The 13177-nt window shown below is 40.0% G+C and overlaps 1 protein-coding gene across 1 annotated transcript; it reads left to right on the forward strand.

Annotated features, from left to right (window-relative positions):
• The first annotated feature begins 3313 nt into the window (after positions 1–3313).
• On the forward strand, positions 3314–6193 carry LOC121812726. The gene is made up of 3 exons (XM_042215572.1): positions 3314–4446; positions 4569–4851; positions 4985–6193. Exons 1-3 carry the CDS (start codon positions 4115–4117, stop codon positions 5651–5653), a joined length of 1284 nt encoding a protein of 427 aa, XP_042071506.1. The 5' UTR covers positions 3314–4114; the 3' UTR covers positions 5654–6193.
• Positions 6194–13177: the final 6984 nt, after the last annotated feature.

Genomic DNA, 13177 nt, shown 5'->3' on the forward strand with positions numbered 1-13177 from the left:
AGTGTATGACCACTGCCATCCTCTCTGCTTTCTCTATCTTAGTTTGGTATGTGTGAACAGGAGATATTTTATTTTGTATTCTTATGGTCACAGTTATAATCAGACCTATCATTGATTAATCATTTACCATTGTTGAATCAGTTGACAGAATAATCTTTGAATTACATCTATGTTAATCTGAGCAAATATTAATGTATACAGATTATCATCACTTTAATCAGTTTATTGTTGTTCTGTATTATTCTTTCTATCTGCTTAAGCTGTTGTACATCAGTGTCTTTACACCACTCGAACTGGTGGGTCCAGCAGGGCCTGTTCCAGTCACTTGCACATATTCAGGCGAATAACAACATGCACATAGTTATGTAAAACACGCACGTACACACACACACACACACACATTAAGGAAGGACAGGGAGGTCGTCTTAGGACAGTCTCTCTTTGTACATACTTTCACAAAACTGCACAACATAATACACACTTGTTTTTCTCTAAAGTAGCAGTTGATGTCTATATAAGGAGAACTTTTTGAGTGTGGGGAACTGTTATCATTTCCAGTAAAGATCTAACTGTGACGTCATCAGGGTAATATAAGGATGGGGAGCGGTCCATTCGAAGAAAAATTGTATTGCAAGTTTTCTTCCCACACTCTGCGCAAAGTGTGTAAAATAAAGATCACTATTTTTGACACCTACCCGGACTCAGCCTGCTTTCTTCTCTTACCCAAATCAAACGAATTTTAACATATGGACATCTGTTAAAAAAAACTCCCCCCCCAAAAAAAACAACCTCTAAAACAAAGGGCAGCTATATTGGGCCACGTCCACATGTACACGGTATTTTTTAAAATACAGCTTTAACGTAAACGTTGTTTTGGGTCACTGAAAACGAAGATTTTTTAAAACTCCTGCCAGGGTAGAGATTTTTTTTAAAACTCAAATTTTTTCGTTTACGTGTGGATGAGGAAAACTAAGATCTAGTCACACAACATCAAAGGTGTGTGCCACGGTATTGTTTACAATTTCTACAATGGCGAATAGAGACGAAATACTCTTGCTGTTAATCTTACAATCTGCAGTTTTTGCATGCTTACACAGTTACTGTCCCTCCGTTTAGAAAGACGGAGGCGTCAGAGTGAACTTCGGATGTGGCTTCTACATTCAACACAGACACTCTCACAACCCAAATTCCATCGGCAACTTTATCTTCGGTGTTGAAAAAATTTAATTTTTTTTTAACATTAAATTCATGCTGTATGCATTTTGTCCATTTCCAGATTGAGTCTACACCAGCCATATCTCAGCGCGCTATGAATCTGGCCAAGCGAGCCAGTGAGACAAAATCCAAAATACTGTCTTTAATTATTTACATGTAAAATGATGAAGGCACTTGAAAAGTAACACAAAATTACCTGCCTTTGCAGAAAAACACAAACTTTTCAGAAGTACTTTAAGTTTTGTGTGACACAAAAACAAAACCTTGTTTACTCTCTCCCTCCCAGGCTTCTAGACTTGTGATTTGTGACAGATCTACACAGTTAGGATTTGGCATGTTTTTGACAGCGTTTGACTTCAATTTCATGTGGACAGAGGGTTTTTTTGTTTGTTTGGTTTTTTAAACGAAAATCTCAGTTTTCAGAAATACCCGTGTACGTTAGAATGTAGTCTTAGGGTATGCAGAAATCCAGTCTATTTGTTTTGTTTCATTTTTTTCCTCCCTTTTCTTTTGAAACAAAAGATCTGTGATTTTATTTTGTAGACGTTAATTTTAGTTCCTGAATAATAAATGACTTGAATTGTGTATTCTGATACAGATTGTGACAGCAGGGATTGTCGTGTGTTTAAAAAGCGGACCAAAAACGCAGACATGGAAGAAAACACACTATAACAAAAAGCGAGCCTTTATTTTGGCTGAATATCATGAACAGAAAACGAGGGAAAAGCTAAACTAAAACCTATCCTGCGATAAGCTAAGGTTAACTATGAAAACTGACAAGAAACATGAATCTGGACTGGAGCAGAAAACCTGGAGAACCATGAAGCAAGACAAACAGACAACCCAACACTGAACAGAGGAGACAGAGGACTTAAATACACAGGAGGGTAACAAGGGAAGTGGAAACACCTGGGGAGACACAGCTGCCACAAATGATCATAATGCCACAGGGGAAAAAATAAAACATGGAAACAGGAAACATGGAGAGATACAGACATGACAAGACCAGGTTGACAATTAGAACATGGAACACTGGGAGAGACTAACGCACAGGCATACTGAAAGTAAAATACTGAGGACAAAATGGACTACATAGAGGACAGGAAAAGACTCATAAATCAGGAGACATAGATGAACAAAAACTAGACTCAGCATTTTGTTTTCTCTCTTAGAAAAACCCAACACCCCTGGCAATCAGAAATAATGCTCTGGAATGATTGTAGATACTGTTGTAGTTATTTTAAACCTCAAATCCCTGTACAGGAGAATCCAGTTCAAAGTTAAAATATCTTTGTTTATTTACATAACTGGCCAATAACTCCTGTGAATTTTGCTGTGGGCCAGCCTCTTCAGAACTCCGTCAACAATCTTGTTTACTGCAGCCAGGTCAATGTCTTTCTTCTGCAATGTATCATATGCAGTAGCATTCATTTGGAAGTTGGGACAGGTGATCTCCAGACACAGGATGAATTCAAAATTGATGCTTTTGAGAAGGATCATTGCATCACCTGATGAAGAGTCTGGGGGGATCTTGCTGTAGTATTTCCCTCAGAAACTGCATGACAACTGGGAGGATCTTCCTCATTGTGTTGAGGAAAGTTTCTCTGCAGTCCACCTAGTATCTAACAGCTCCAGTGGGTGCTGCTCATGGTACAACTTCTCCTGCATTTTAAATACAGTGTCGTTTCGATGAGTTGGCCACAAAAGTGAAAAGCCTTTCAATTACGTTGAAAAAGCTGACAAAACACGTTTGACTCTCTACCAAAACCAGATTAAGGCAATTTGCCTGACAGTGGACATATAAGGCCTTTGGATTTTTTTTTTTTTTTGTATTCTTGACTTAAGTAAAGCACCAGCTCATGTTTGCAGTTGTTGCAATTTCCAGTTGTTGACTCCAAATTACCTGAAGGAAGCGGTTACTAATTTCCATGTTGTGCACGTCTGACAACAAAGGAAACCTGCTCGCACACCGAGCAGGTTTCCTTTGTTGTCAGACGTGCGATACATCTGTGGTTTCATCCATCAACATAAAAAAGATTTCACACTCTTGGATGACACATCTTACTGATGTGGCCAAACCTTGGTTATGCTGTTTTGACTTCTGTTTGAGAGGAGTGAGAGGTCTTTTTCCAGGTCCCTGTCTCTCTTTTATGGCATGAAATTTAATTACACTGTCATACTTACTGAACAATTCAACTCGATTTTTGGCTTGACAGGGTCTCATCATGTCCCCTGAAAGGCGTACCCTGTCTTGCAATGTAGAGAGTGATGGTTATGAAACAAGACAACATTTCTCTGTTTCTCTCTCTCTCTTTGTCTTTTGCAGCTTGTGACACTTGGTCAGCTACTTTAAAAGCTGCCTTCAAGGTTTTTTTTTTTAATGAGTTCCGCCTTACCATACCACACGTGAGACTCTGAGGCACTGTGCTCTTTGATCTTTTCTAAAGCCCTTCTCCACCGATTTAACCCGTTTCCCGGGTTTTGTGACTTGTGTACTTTTTGTAATTTACAGTTTTTCTCAAATGTTAAAACACAAAAGCCAATCCTGTAACCCAAATGACCAGTAGTCTAAACACATTTACTAAATGTAGCCACCATATTCCAGTACCATAAACACATGTCACATGAAGACACAATTCACAAAACACAACCCTCTGTACTCATAAATCTAAACACATTTTTCCTTGCTAAAACACATGTTGCAAAACAACTCTGCTCATATTCTCAAATGAAAGCCCATGTGATGCAAAATGCTTGCCACAGTCACCAATCTTTGAACACAGGGAACACACCTGGCGTCAGTCACTACACACAACGACTCAAAATTGAAGACACCTGTTGCTAATGATGTGACCCCACCTATAAAAGCATAGTTTGGTGAAGATGCCAAACAATCACAATGGATGAAGGCATTCGAGCGTGCGGAAGGAGAAGAGCTGCAGGCCAAAGAGGAAGAGGGGTTGAGATCAGAGGAGGAAGAGGTGAAGGCCTAAGAAGAAGAGGAGTTCGGAGTAGAGGAGGAAGAGAAGGAGGCCAACAAGAGAGAGGAGAAGGTCCAGGTGGGAGAAGAAGACAACCTCGCACCATCATAACAGATGATATGCGAGCAACAGTAATTGATCATGTCATTGTCCATGGCATGACAATGGCTGAAGCGGGACGAAGAGTACATCCAAACCTGAGTAGGTTCACCGTGGCCACCATTATCAAGGCATTTAGACAACACAACAGGTATAGTACGCTATTGCTTTCTTTGTCACACTACAGTTTTACAGGCCTGTGAAAGTGGTCTGTTACTTTACATGTAGTTTTACATATAAATCAGTCAATTGACAACACGTTTCTTTCTTTAGAGCTGAAAGAATGCCACATAGAGGTGGGAGGGTTGCCATATTCACAGCGGCACAAGAAACCCTCATTGCAGATATGGTCCGTGAGAACAACTGCATTAGACTCCGAGAGATCAGAGACAAAGTCATTGCAGATAATGTAAACTTTGAGAACATTGATGCTGTCAGCGTGTCCACAATAGACCGAGTTCTCCGGCGCCAACAGATGAGGATGAAACAGGTCTACAGGGTTCCCTTTGAGCGCAACTCTGCGCGACACATAGAACAACGTTACGAGTATGTGCAAGTACGTATACATCCATGTCCACAGTACAGTTAGTGGACATACTGTGTTGCTTAGTGGCCTACATTACTTCTGGACAATACTGTGCTACCTGATTGACCGTTCTGAACACCTGTACGCTTTTCCATGTTCACAGAGGATAATGCAGTTGGACGCGATGGCCAGACCCCATGAGTACCTCTTCCTGGATGAGGCTGGCTTCAACCTCCAGAAACGAAGGCGAAGAGGCCGTAACATCATTGGCCAAAGAGCCATCACTGAGGTTCCTGGCCAACGGGGGGGTAATATTACTCTTTGTGCAGCTATGGGTACGGAGGGGCTTGTCCACCGGCATGCTGTCCTTGGGTCTTACAACACCCAACGTCTCCTCACCTTCCTAGAGGAGCTAAAAGACATCCTCCTGGACCGTCAACAACACCATCCTAGGCTAGCACATCACATGTATGTGATCATTTGGGACAACGTCCGCTTCCACAAAACACACCAAATCAGAGAGTGGTTCACCACCAACAGTGACCACTTTTTAAACGTCTGTCTGCCACCCTACTCCCCTTTCCTGAACCCTATAGAGGAGTTCTTCTCATCATGGAGATGGAAGGTGTATGACAGACAGCCATACACAAGAGAGAACCTCGTACGGGCAATGGAGCTGGCCTGTGCTGACATCCCAGTGGAGGCCTTCCAGGGATGGATTCGCCATTCCAGGGCGTTTTTCCCGCGGTGCCTAGCAAGGGACAATATAGCCTGTGATGTGGATGAGGTGATGTGGCCCAATGCAGCTCGGCGACATGATGCCGCACAGTGACTGTGTGTAATACTGTAAAAAGACCGTGTAGACAATAAAAAAGACTTCACACCCTGATCATGTTTCCGAGAGTACTGTTGTGTGCGATAGATTCTGTTTTTGCATTGAGTTGTGTTACAGTAGTGTACGTACATGCAGGATGTTTTTATAGATTTATAGTCTTCATGTGAAACTCACAAATCTAAATGCCTAATCCTCTGCAGGGTTCTATGACGATCCGTTACTGTACAGTTTATAAAAATATGCATTGGCAGTTATGAACCAAAGAACCTTCTCACAAATTGAGCATTGTGTTTTCAATTGTTTTGCTGTAGTGTGTAATGCTGTGTATAGTGTTTACAGTTTTGACAGCTTCGAGCTGCTCTCTTGGTGTGGGAGTTTGAGTTTTGCAGTGGGAAGGTGTGGTTGTGTTTGTGTAGCTTTAGAGAAGGGTGTTGTGTTTGGACATTGGGGGACCTGGTGGTAACGTTTGTGACATGTGTTTTAGCATTTGAGAAAAACTGTAAGAAAAGATGGCAGCTGAAACAAAACATATCATCAGCACTATGAGAATACTCTAGCCATGGATTATTCTTATACCATTTCTTTTAAAATGATCATCCCTCTTCATTCTTTGGATATGATGACAGTACTGGTTGGCAGGGTCCAATATTATCACACATTTGAATAAAGGCCTCATCATACTATGTGTGGAATTGCATGACATGGGCAGGATAATCAATTTGTGAACCTTGTGTAAGGTTTTTTTTAGGCATCCTAAATAATCAATTCCTGCTCAAATTTCTGGGCTCCCAACCCATTAAACATTAGCTGCCTCATCCGCATGGCCATCTGAATCTTTTTTTATCAAGCCATTTTGCCTTTTTCAGTGATGCACATTACTTTAGATTAGAACTTCTATTTCTGTTATTTAGACTTCTGTTTATCATACCTACTCAATTCTTAAATGGTATGTCCTATTCTCTGTCTTTATTATTCTTCTGTGTTCAGTGCACTAAACATTTAGCACCGTCATCGGGTTTTGGGGTACTAGAAATGGTAATAGTTAGCAGGAGAATGTATATTTTGTGTTGACTTCATTGCAAGAGTTGCTATCTAGGGCCCATGCCATGGGCTCTCAGGTTACAGCTGTCTCACTGCAGATCTCAGTGACTCTAATAACAACAAAAATCGGCATTATAAGAGCCCGTATTACTATGTTTCCGTTTTAGGTTACAGATTTAGAATTTAGAATAAAATGGGGAATTTCTGTTTATCTGAAAGGTCTGTAAGTAACATTACAGCTCTGTATTTGCTACTGCTGTTGTTTCAAATAGTGAATATTGTATTTTCAGCAGTGTTATCAAAAGGTATCACTATTTTCTTGAAACACCTGATCGCCAAACACCACAGGTTATTCAAAGGTTTATTTCCACACAAGAAGCTGCTACCAAAGCATCATTTCATGATGCATTATCCTACATGTATACTTAAAACAGGACCACTTTTGCATAGCTGGTGCATACGCAATGAAGCAAAATACAGCTTCTTTAAAAAAAACAATTGAAAAGTTTCAAAAATGTAATTAAAACATTGGCAACAAAACATCAAAGTCCTATTGCTTTCAGTTGGCAGACATTTGACCCCAAGAGACTGACCACTGGATCAGGTAACATGCTTTCTTGAAATGGATTGGACTGGGGCTGTGAGATGGCAGAGACTCTTCAGCTACCAATCAACACCAAGGTGTTAAATGTTAGATGGGCAAAACACCATGGAAATATTTATTGTGCAAATTTAGTTGTTTGTATAAAAGTCCATTGTGAAATGCCAAGTTCTACCATGTTGTTGTGAAGGATGAGAGGTTATTGTTGATTACTTTTGCACTGCAAACAGTGTGTCTCAATGAGCATTTCAATGATTTTCAAGTTCTGTGTAAAAGAGACGGACCTTATGTAATTCATGCCAAAGAGCTTTTCTGTTGTAAAGCATTTGATTTACAGGTGTCATACAGTCATGGTGATTCCAGTTTTTATATTGTACCATACTGTTTCCTCTGAATAATAAAGGTGGCTGCTAAAAAAAAAATATATTTTTCTGGTTTATTTATTGTACCTTTAAAACCTTGCAGTGAATGATTGTAATACAGTTACATAGTGAGTGAAATAAAGTTAATTTTTCTTCTATTTATAATTCTATTCAGAGTAAAATTCTGTTCTATTTAGAATGAAATTAGGGTGGAGTTGTTTTTATTTTATACTAAACTGAGTAAATTATCATCATGTAGAGTAAAATATTTGCACTAAATAGAGTATATTTAACTCTGAAAGTATGACTCTGCCATAAGAGTCGATTTTACTCCATTTAGACTGGGACCAAATACTGTCTTTCAGTTTAGTAAAATTTACTCAGTGAATTTTACTGTGCAGGTAGGTCTCCCTGCAGAATTGGTTTTCCCTGTGTCGGGAGCACGCTGGGCTTCTTCAAATCACGGACAAACAGTATCCCACAGTTGTTTATGTTTCTGAACCCATTTTGCACAGAGAGGCATTTTTTGAAAAATGTATTGATAGCAATGTTGAATATTATTACACAGGAAAAAAAAACTACAGTAAAATAATCACACCGTGACGCCTCTGCCTTTCTAAATGGAGGGACAGTAACTGCGTGTGATATGTAAGCGTGTAAAACCTGCAGATAGTCAGATTAACAATTTTGTCTCTATCTGCCATTCTGCAATTCATCTCATGTAAACAATAACGTGGCGCACAGCGTGACGTGAAAAAAGGCACATACCTTTGACGTTGTCGTGACGAACTCTGTATTCCTCGTCCACACGTAAACGCAAAAAAGGAGTTTTAAAAAATCTCAGTTTTCGGTGATTCGAAACGCCGTTTACGTGTGAGAACGAAACAGCTGCGTTTTCAAAAATACCCGTGTAGGTGTGGACGTAGCGTAAAAGAGTTAGTAGTTTATTTTATTACTACCTGTAATTTATTGCAGATTACTTGTATTTGCTTAATTGTTTACTAAATGTTTGAGGTGTGAAATAAACTGCAATGGAGCAAAATATGTGTCATGGTCCTGGGTCGGTGACCCAGTGTTTTTGATTGTGTACTTTTACTTTTGATAGTTTTTTGTATTATGACTGTTGTTTTTGGTTTCCTAGGGTTTAGTTGTGTTCCCTCTGTTTGGTGTCTTTCCTGCTTGTGTATCCCCTTAGTGTAGTACAGGGCTGGGCAACTCCAGGCCTCGAGGGCCAGGTTTTAGATGTGTCCTTCAACCAACACAGCAGATTTAAATGGCTAAATTAGCTCTTGCAGTTCTCCAGAGGCCTGGTAACGAACTAATCATGTGATTCAGGTGTGTTGACCCAAGGTGAGATCTAAAACCTGCAGGACAAGATTAAACCTGCGGAGCGCAAACATTTTTCTTGTAGAACAAAGAGGGGCATAGCAAAAAAAGTTTGGGAACCACTGCTTTAACGGCTGCTGTCCACAATACACACAGAGCTGCAGCTCTCCTGCTGCCAGCTCAACATAACAACAACACCATCACAGGACCCAGTGCTATGTTTAAGTCGGCATGATTGCGGATGCCGTGCAGGTGCGTCCTCCTTCCCTGCAGGGCACTGCAGGCCACGCCCCACCACAGTAATATTGACTGAAATAACTAGTGTTTATCACAAGACAATACTTCTAATCACACAGATCAACAGTTATACTAGATCCAGTCATTTTTCCAAACTTGGAGATTGCTGATAATGTTAATGCAATTTTAGAAAAGCAATAGTTAAAGTCAAGAAACTTTCCAGGCACTGTCTTGAAGCCTAGCAGTGACACCTTGTGGCGAATAAGATAAGATAAGATAAGATAAGATAAGATAGAACTTTATTAATCCCTCGGGTGGGTTCCTCTGGGAAATTCGACAATAAGTTGTTAATCACATCACATGGCTTGTTGCCCTTACAGCCACAGAAGCGCAGCGGCCAATGTAGCTGGAGATTCCGAGACTTACCATGCATTGGACATTTCCTCCTGTGCGTTTATGAAGCAACTGTGAGTAATAACAGGTCTATTACCATCAGGAGCTTTGTGGTTATCAGTCTATTGCAAGACCTGTTCATTTGTGTCGAGAGAAGTCATTGAGGATGCTAACTGTATCTTTGGACTCCATGTGGTGGATAGCATCCGTAACATACATCTTAAACTTTAGACTTTTGCATAATATGATATTTTAAGACTAGTGTTTACACTGTGGTTTGTTTTCACTTTTTGTAATGGCTGTTTGGGTTAGGGTTGTGTTAGTCTAGAGATCTGAGCGATTTTTATTAGAGATGGACCGATCCGATATTACGTATCGGTATCGGTCCGATACTGACCTAAATTACTGGATTGGAGAGAAATAAAAAATCCGAAGTATCACAAAATCACCTCACAAAACGCGCTACTTGGCGTAACCCAGCTCGGCGCATCGGAGCAGTATGTGTCACGTGATAGAGCGGCTGTTGTCTGCGAGACCTGTTGGAGCATTTGGAGCCTTGCTACATGCTTCCTAACCGTGGCATTTCATCTCGGCGAAAACTATCCCAGAGAAGTAAAGCAAGTGTTAATAATGGATTGCATTTCTATATTTATGGATTGCACATACATATTTATAATTCCACTATTCATTCACTCTCACATTCACACACTGGTGGAGGCAAGCTACAATTGTAGCCAAAGCTGCCCTGGGGCAGACTGACAGAAGCGAGGCTGAAAAGGAAGAGATTTGTCCCTAACTTCAGCTAAAATAAAAAAAATAGACACAAAGCTGGAGTTATTCTGTCTTTGCTGCGCAGTTGCTTCTACTTCTCTCATTCACTCCCCCTTCCTCTCCTATTATTACTTCAAACATGAAACTGATCAAGGATCAGCTGATCGGCTTTTCTGCCACAAGTTCCATCTTTCTTGTTTGTTTATCGCCCACTTTGCGCTAGAAAGAGGAAACCAGCAGATAAACAGCAGCACGTTTAAGCGTGATAAGCTGTTGTTAGAATGTATTTAATATTACTTTCTAGTATCAGCTGAGGCTTGCTGGAGCCACAGCTGTAAAAGCTGCTGGTCATGACATCCATTTGGATATGTGGTGAGAGGGAAACATGAAGATGAAACCAGGAGATGTCCTTACTGAATCATCAGAGCTGAGCAGGTTATGGAGAAACAGGTTTACCTTTTAGGTCACATGAATGAGTTGAATGGAAGTTATGAACTGTTTCTGAGAGACAAATAACACCAGGATCCTTTTCTACATAGCTGACGGCAGGTAACTGTGCAGGGGCGGGTCTAGCAAAGTTTTGTCGGGGGCCAGGTTGGGCATTAACAGGGAAAGGGGGACATGAAGAAATATTTTTCTTTGTTATGTTATTTAAAAACTTTGAATAAATAATTATCTGAATCTTTCAACAAAAGTGGTCATCTGATTTTTTAAATGTATAGAAATCCATTATTGTATATATGTCTTGAAGCATTCTCAATCATCCAGGAAAGTAAATCTCCAAAAAGTTGATTCTGTTCATCTGGACGTAGCGTTTTGTGGGAGAAACGTTTCGTCACTCAACCACGTGACTTCTTCAATCTCATCTTACAATGCTGTGATTGCAGCCATTCCCCAACTCTCTGTGAATGGTACTCATGGCCATTGATCAGTGGGTTCTGGTCAGTGGTTGTTGATCAATGGTCATGAGAATTTGCATAATTAAGATTAAGGAACTGACCACCCAGACCATTGTTCCTTCAGTGGACTGGTTTCAGTCATTATGCAAATGTACTGTTTATAAGATTGGGGAAACCTGCAAAATACGCTAGATCGGATTCATATCGGTATCAGCAGATATCCAAATTTATGATATCGGTATCGGACATTAAAAAGTGGTATCGTGCCATCTCTAATTTTTATTTTAATTATATTTTATTACATATTTATGTCTTCTTTCAGGTTGATGCAGAAATCCACATTTTTCTCCTCTCTTAAGCTGTTAGTGTACCAGGGTCATTGACTCAGTGTTTTGAGTGCTGCATTATTATTGAACTTTGATTTTGTCAGTATTTATCATTTCTAGTCTTTTGGATTCAGTGTAAGGCTACGTTCACACTGCAGGTCTTAATGCTCAAATCCGATTTTTTGATCAAATCCTATTTTTTTGTCTGCTCGTTCACACTACAAATAAAATGCAACAGCAAACGCTCTCTAGTGTGAACGCTCAAAGCGGCCCGCATGCGCAAAAGAAGATGTCACACACAACGCACTCTGTTTAGACCCAGAGCAAACAATATTGTTTGACTGATGGCCTTAATATAAAGACTTCGGACTTCATGTTTCCCAATTTTTGCTTTAAGTTATTTTGTTATTTACATAATAATGTAGATAACCTAATAATTATCCTTATTGCTGTTTTAGAGAGGAGCGGTGCTTCAAAGGATAGTTGCAGATTTCTGTCAGAATCTGCAGATTATACAGTACAAATAAAATGTTCACGTTTCTCCAACGTTGTCTTCCCAACAGTTTCACTGACATCTACGCTGGATGGCCAGGAAGCGTTCGCGATGTCTTATCGGGCGCTTCTCCGGCGCTGATAATTGGCGTCTGTCTTGTGTCAGTGACGTAAAAGACGGATTTAATGCAACATGACCGTTCAAACAGCAGTTGCTTTCTAAAACATCGGATATGTATCGGATTCAGTACCACATACGAAAGTGACAAAGATCGGATTTGTGCCATTCACACTGTCACACTATGATCGGATATGGGTCGCATAGGGTCAAAAAAATCGGATTTGATGCGCTTTCGCCTGCAGTGTGAACGTAGCCTAAGAGTTCTTAGTCTTCTGGTTTCTGTCTCTGATCCAGGCTTCTATAGTTGCTCTGTCTCTCCTGTCAGCTGTATCTCCTTGTCAGGTCGGTGTCTCTGTGTTATGTTTCCTGTTTTACTTTGAGTCTGTGTCTCATGGGTTAGGATTAGGGTTCTTGCTGATGTTTATTGTGTATATCTCCTGTGTCTTATATGTAGTTTTACTTTGCTTGTCTGGTTACCTTTATTAGTTTCAGCTGTGTCTTGTTATCCTCCTGTGTGATTATTGTCACGTTAGACATGACTTGTCAGATATTACCTAACATCTCATCTTCATTGTTTATATTGAATGATTTAAATTTGTTTTACCATTTTGGGTTTTGTTTTATTTGTTTATGTATTTTTGCATTCCAATGCATAAAACATTTTTGGGGCAGCTGTGGCTACAACTGTAGCTTTCCTCCACCAGTGTGTGAGAGTGAATGAATAATGGCATTGTAAAGCGCTTTGGGTGCCTCGAAAAGCGCTACATAAATCCAATCCATTATTATTATTTGTGAGTCCTACATTTGGATTCTCTTCCCAAATGCACGACTCATAATGAAGAGAAGAATTAGTTACTCGTATATCTTAACTAAAAGTATAGAGAGGTAGGACAAAAAGAAAGAGAAACAGTGACAGGGGCAGGACTGTGGGTAAAAAGAATATTATAGGTCT

Source organism: Haplochromis burtoni, unplaced genomic scaffold (genome assembly GCF_018398535.1).
Source record: "Haplochromis burtoni strain Fernald_Lab_line unplaced genomic scaffold, NCSU_Asbu1 Contig_764, whole genome shotgun sequence".
Classification (NCBI taxonomy): domain Eukaryota; kingdom Metazoa; phylum Chordata; class Actinopteri; order Cichliformes; family Cichlidae; genus Haplochromis; species Haplochromis burtoni.

Bases quoted from the DNA above. Each gene is read 5' to 3' on its own strand.
- LOC121812726 (XM_042215572.1), top strand. From the start codon at position 4,115: ATGGATGAAGGCATTCGAGCGTGCGGAAGGAGAAGAGCTGCAGGCCAA. The intron at 4,447-4,568 runs GTATAGTACGCT...TTCTTTCTTTAG, and splicing joins GCATTTAGACAACACAACAG to AGCTGAAAGAATGCCACATA. The intron at 4,852-4,984 runs GTACGTATACAT...CCATGTTCACAG, and splicing joins AACGTTACGAGTATGTGCAA to AGGATAATGCAGTTGGACGC.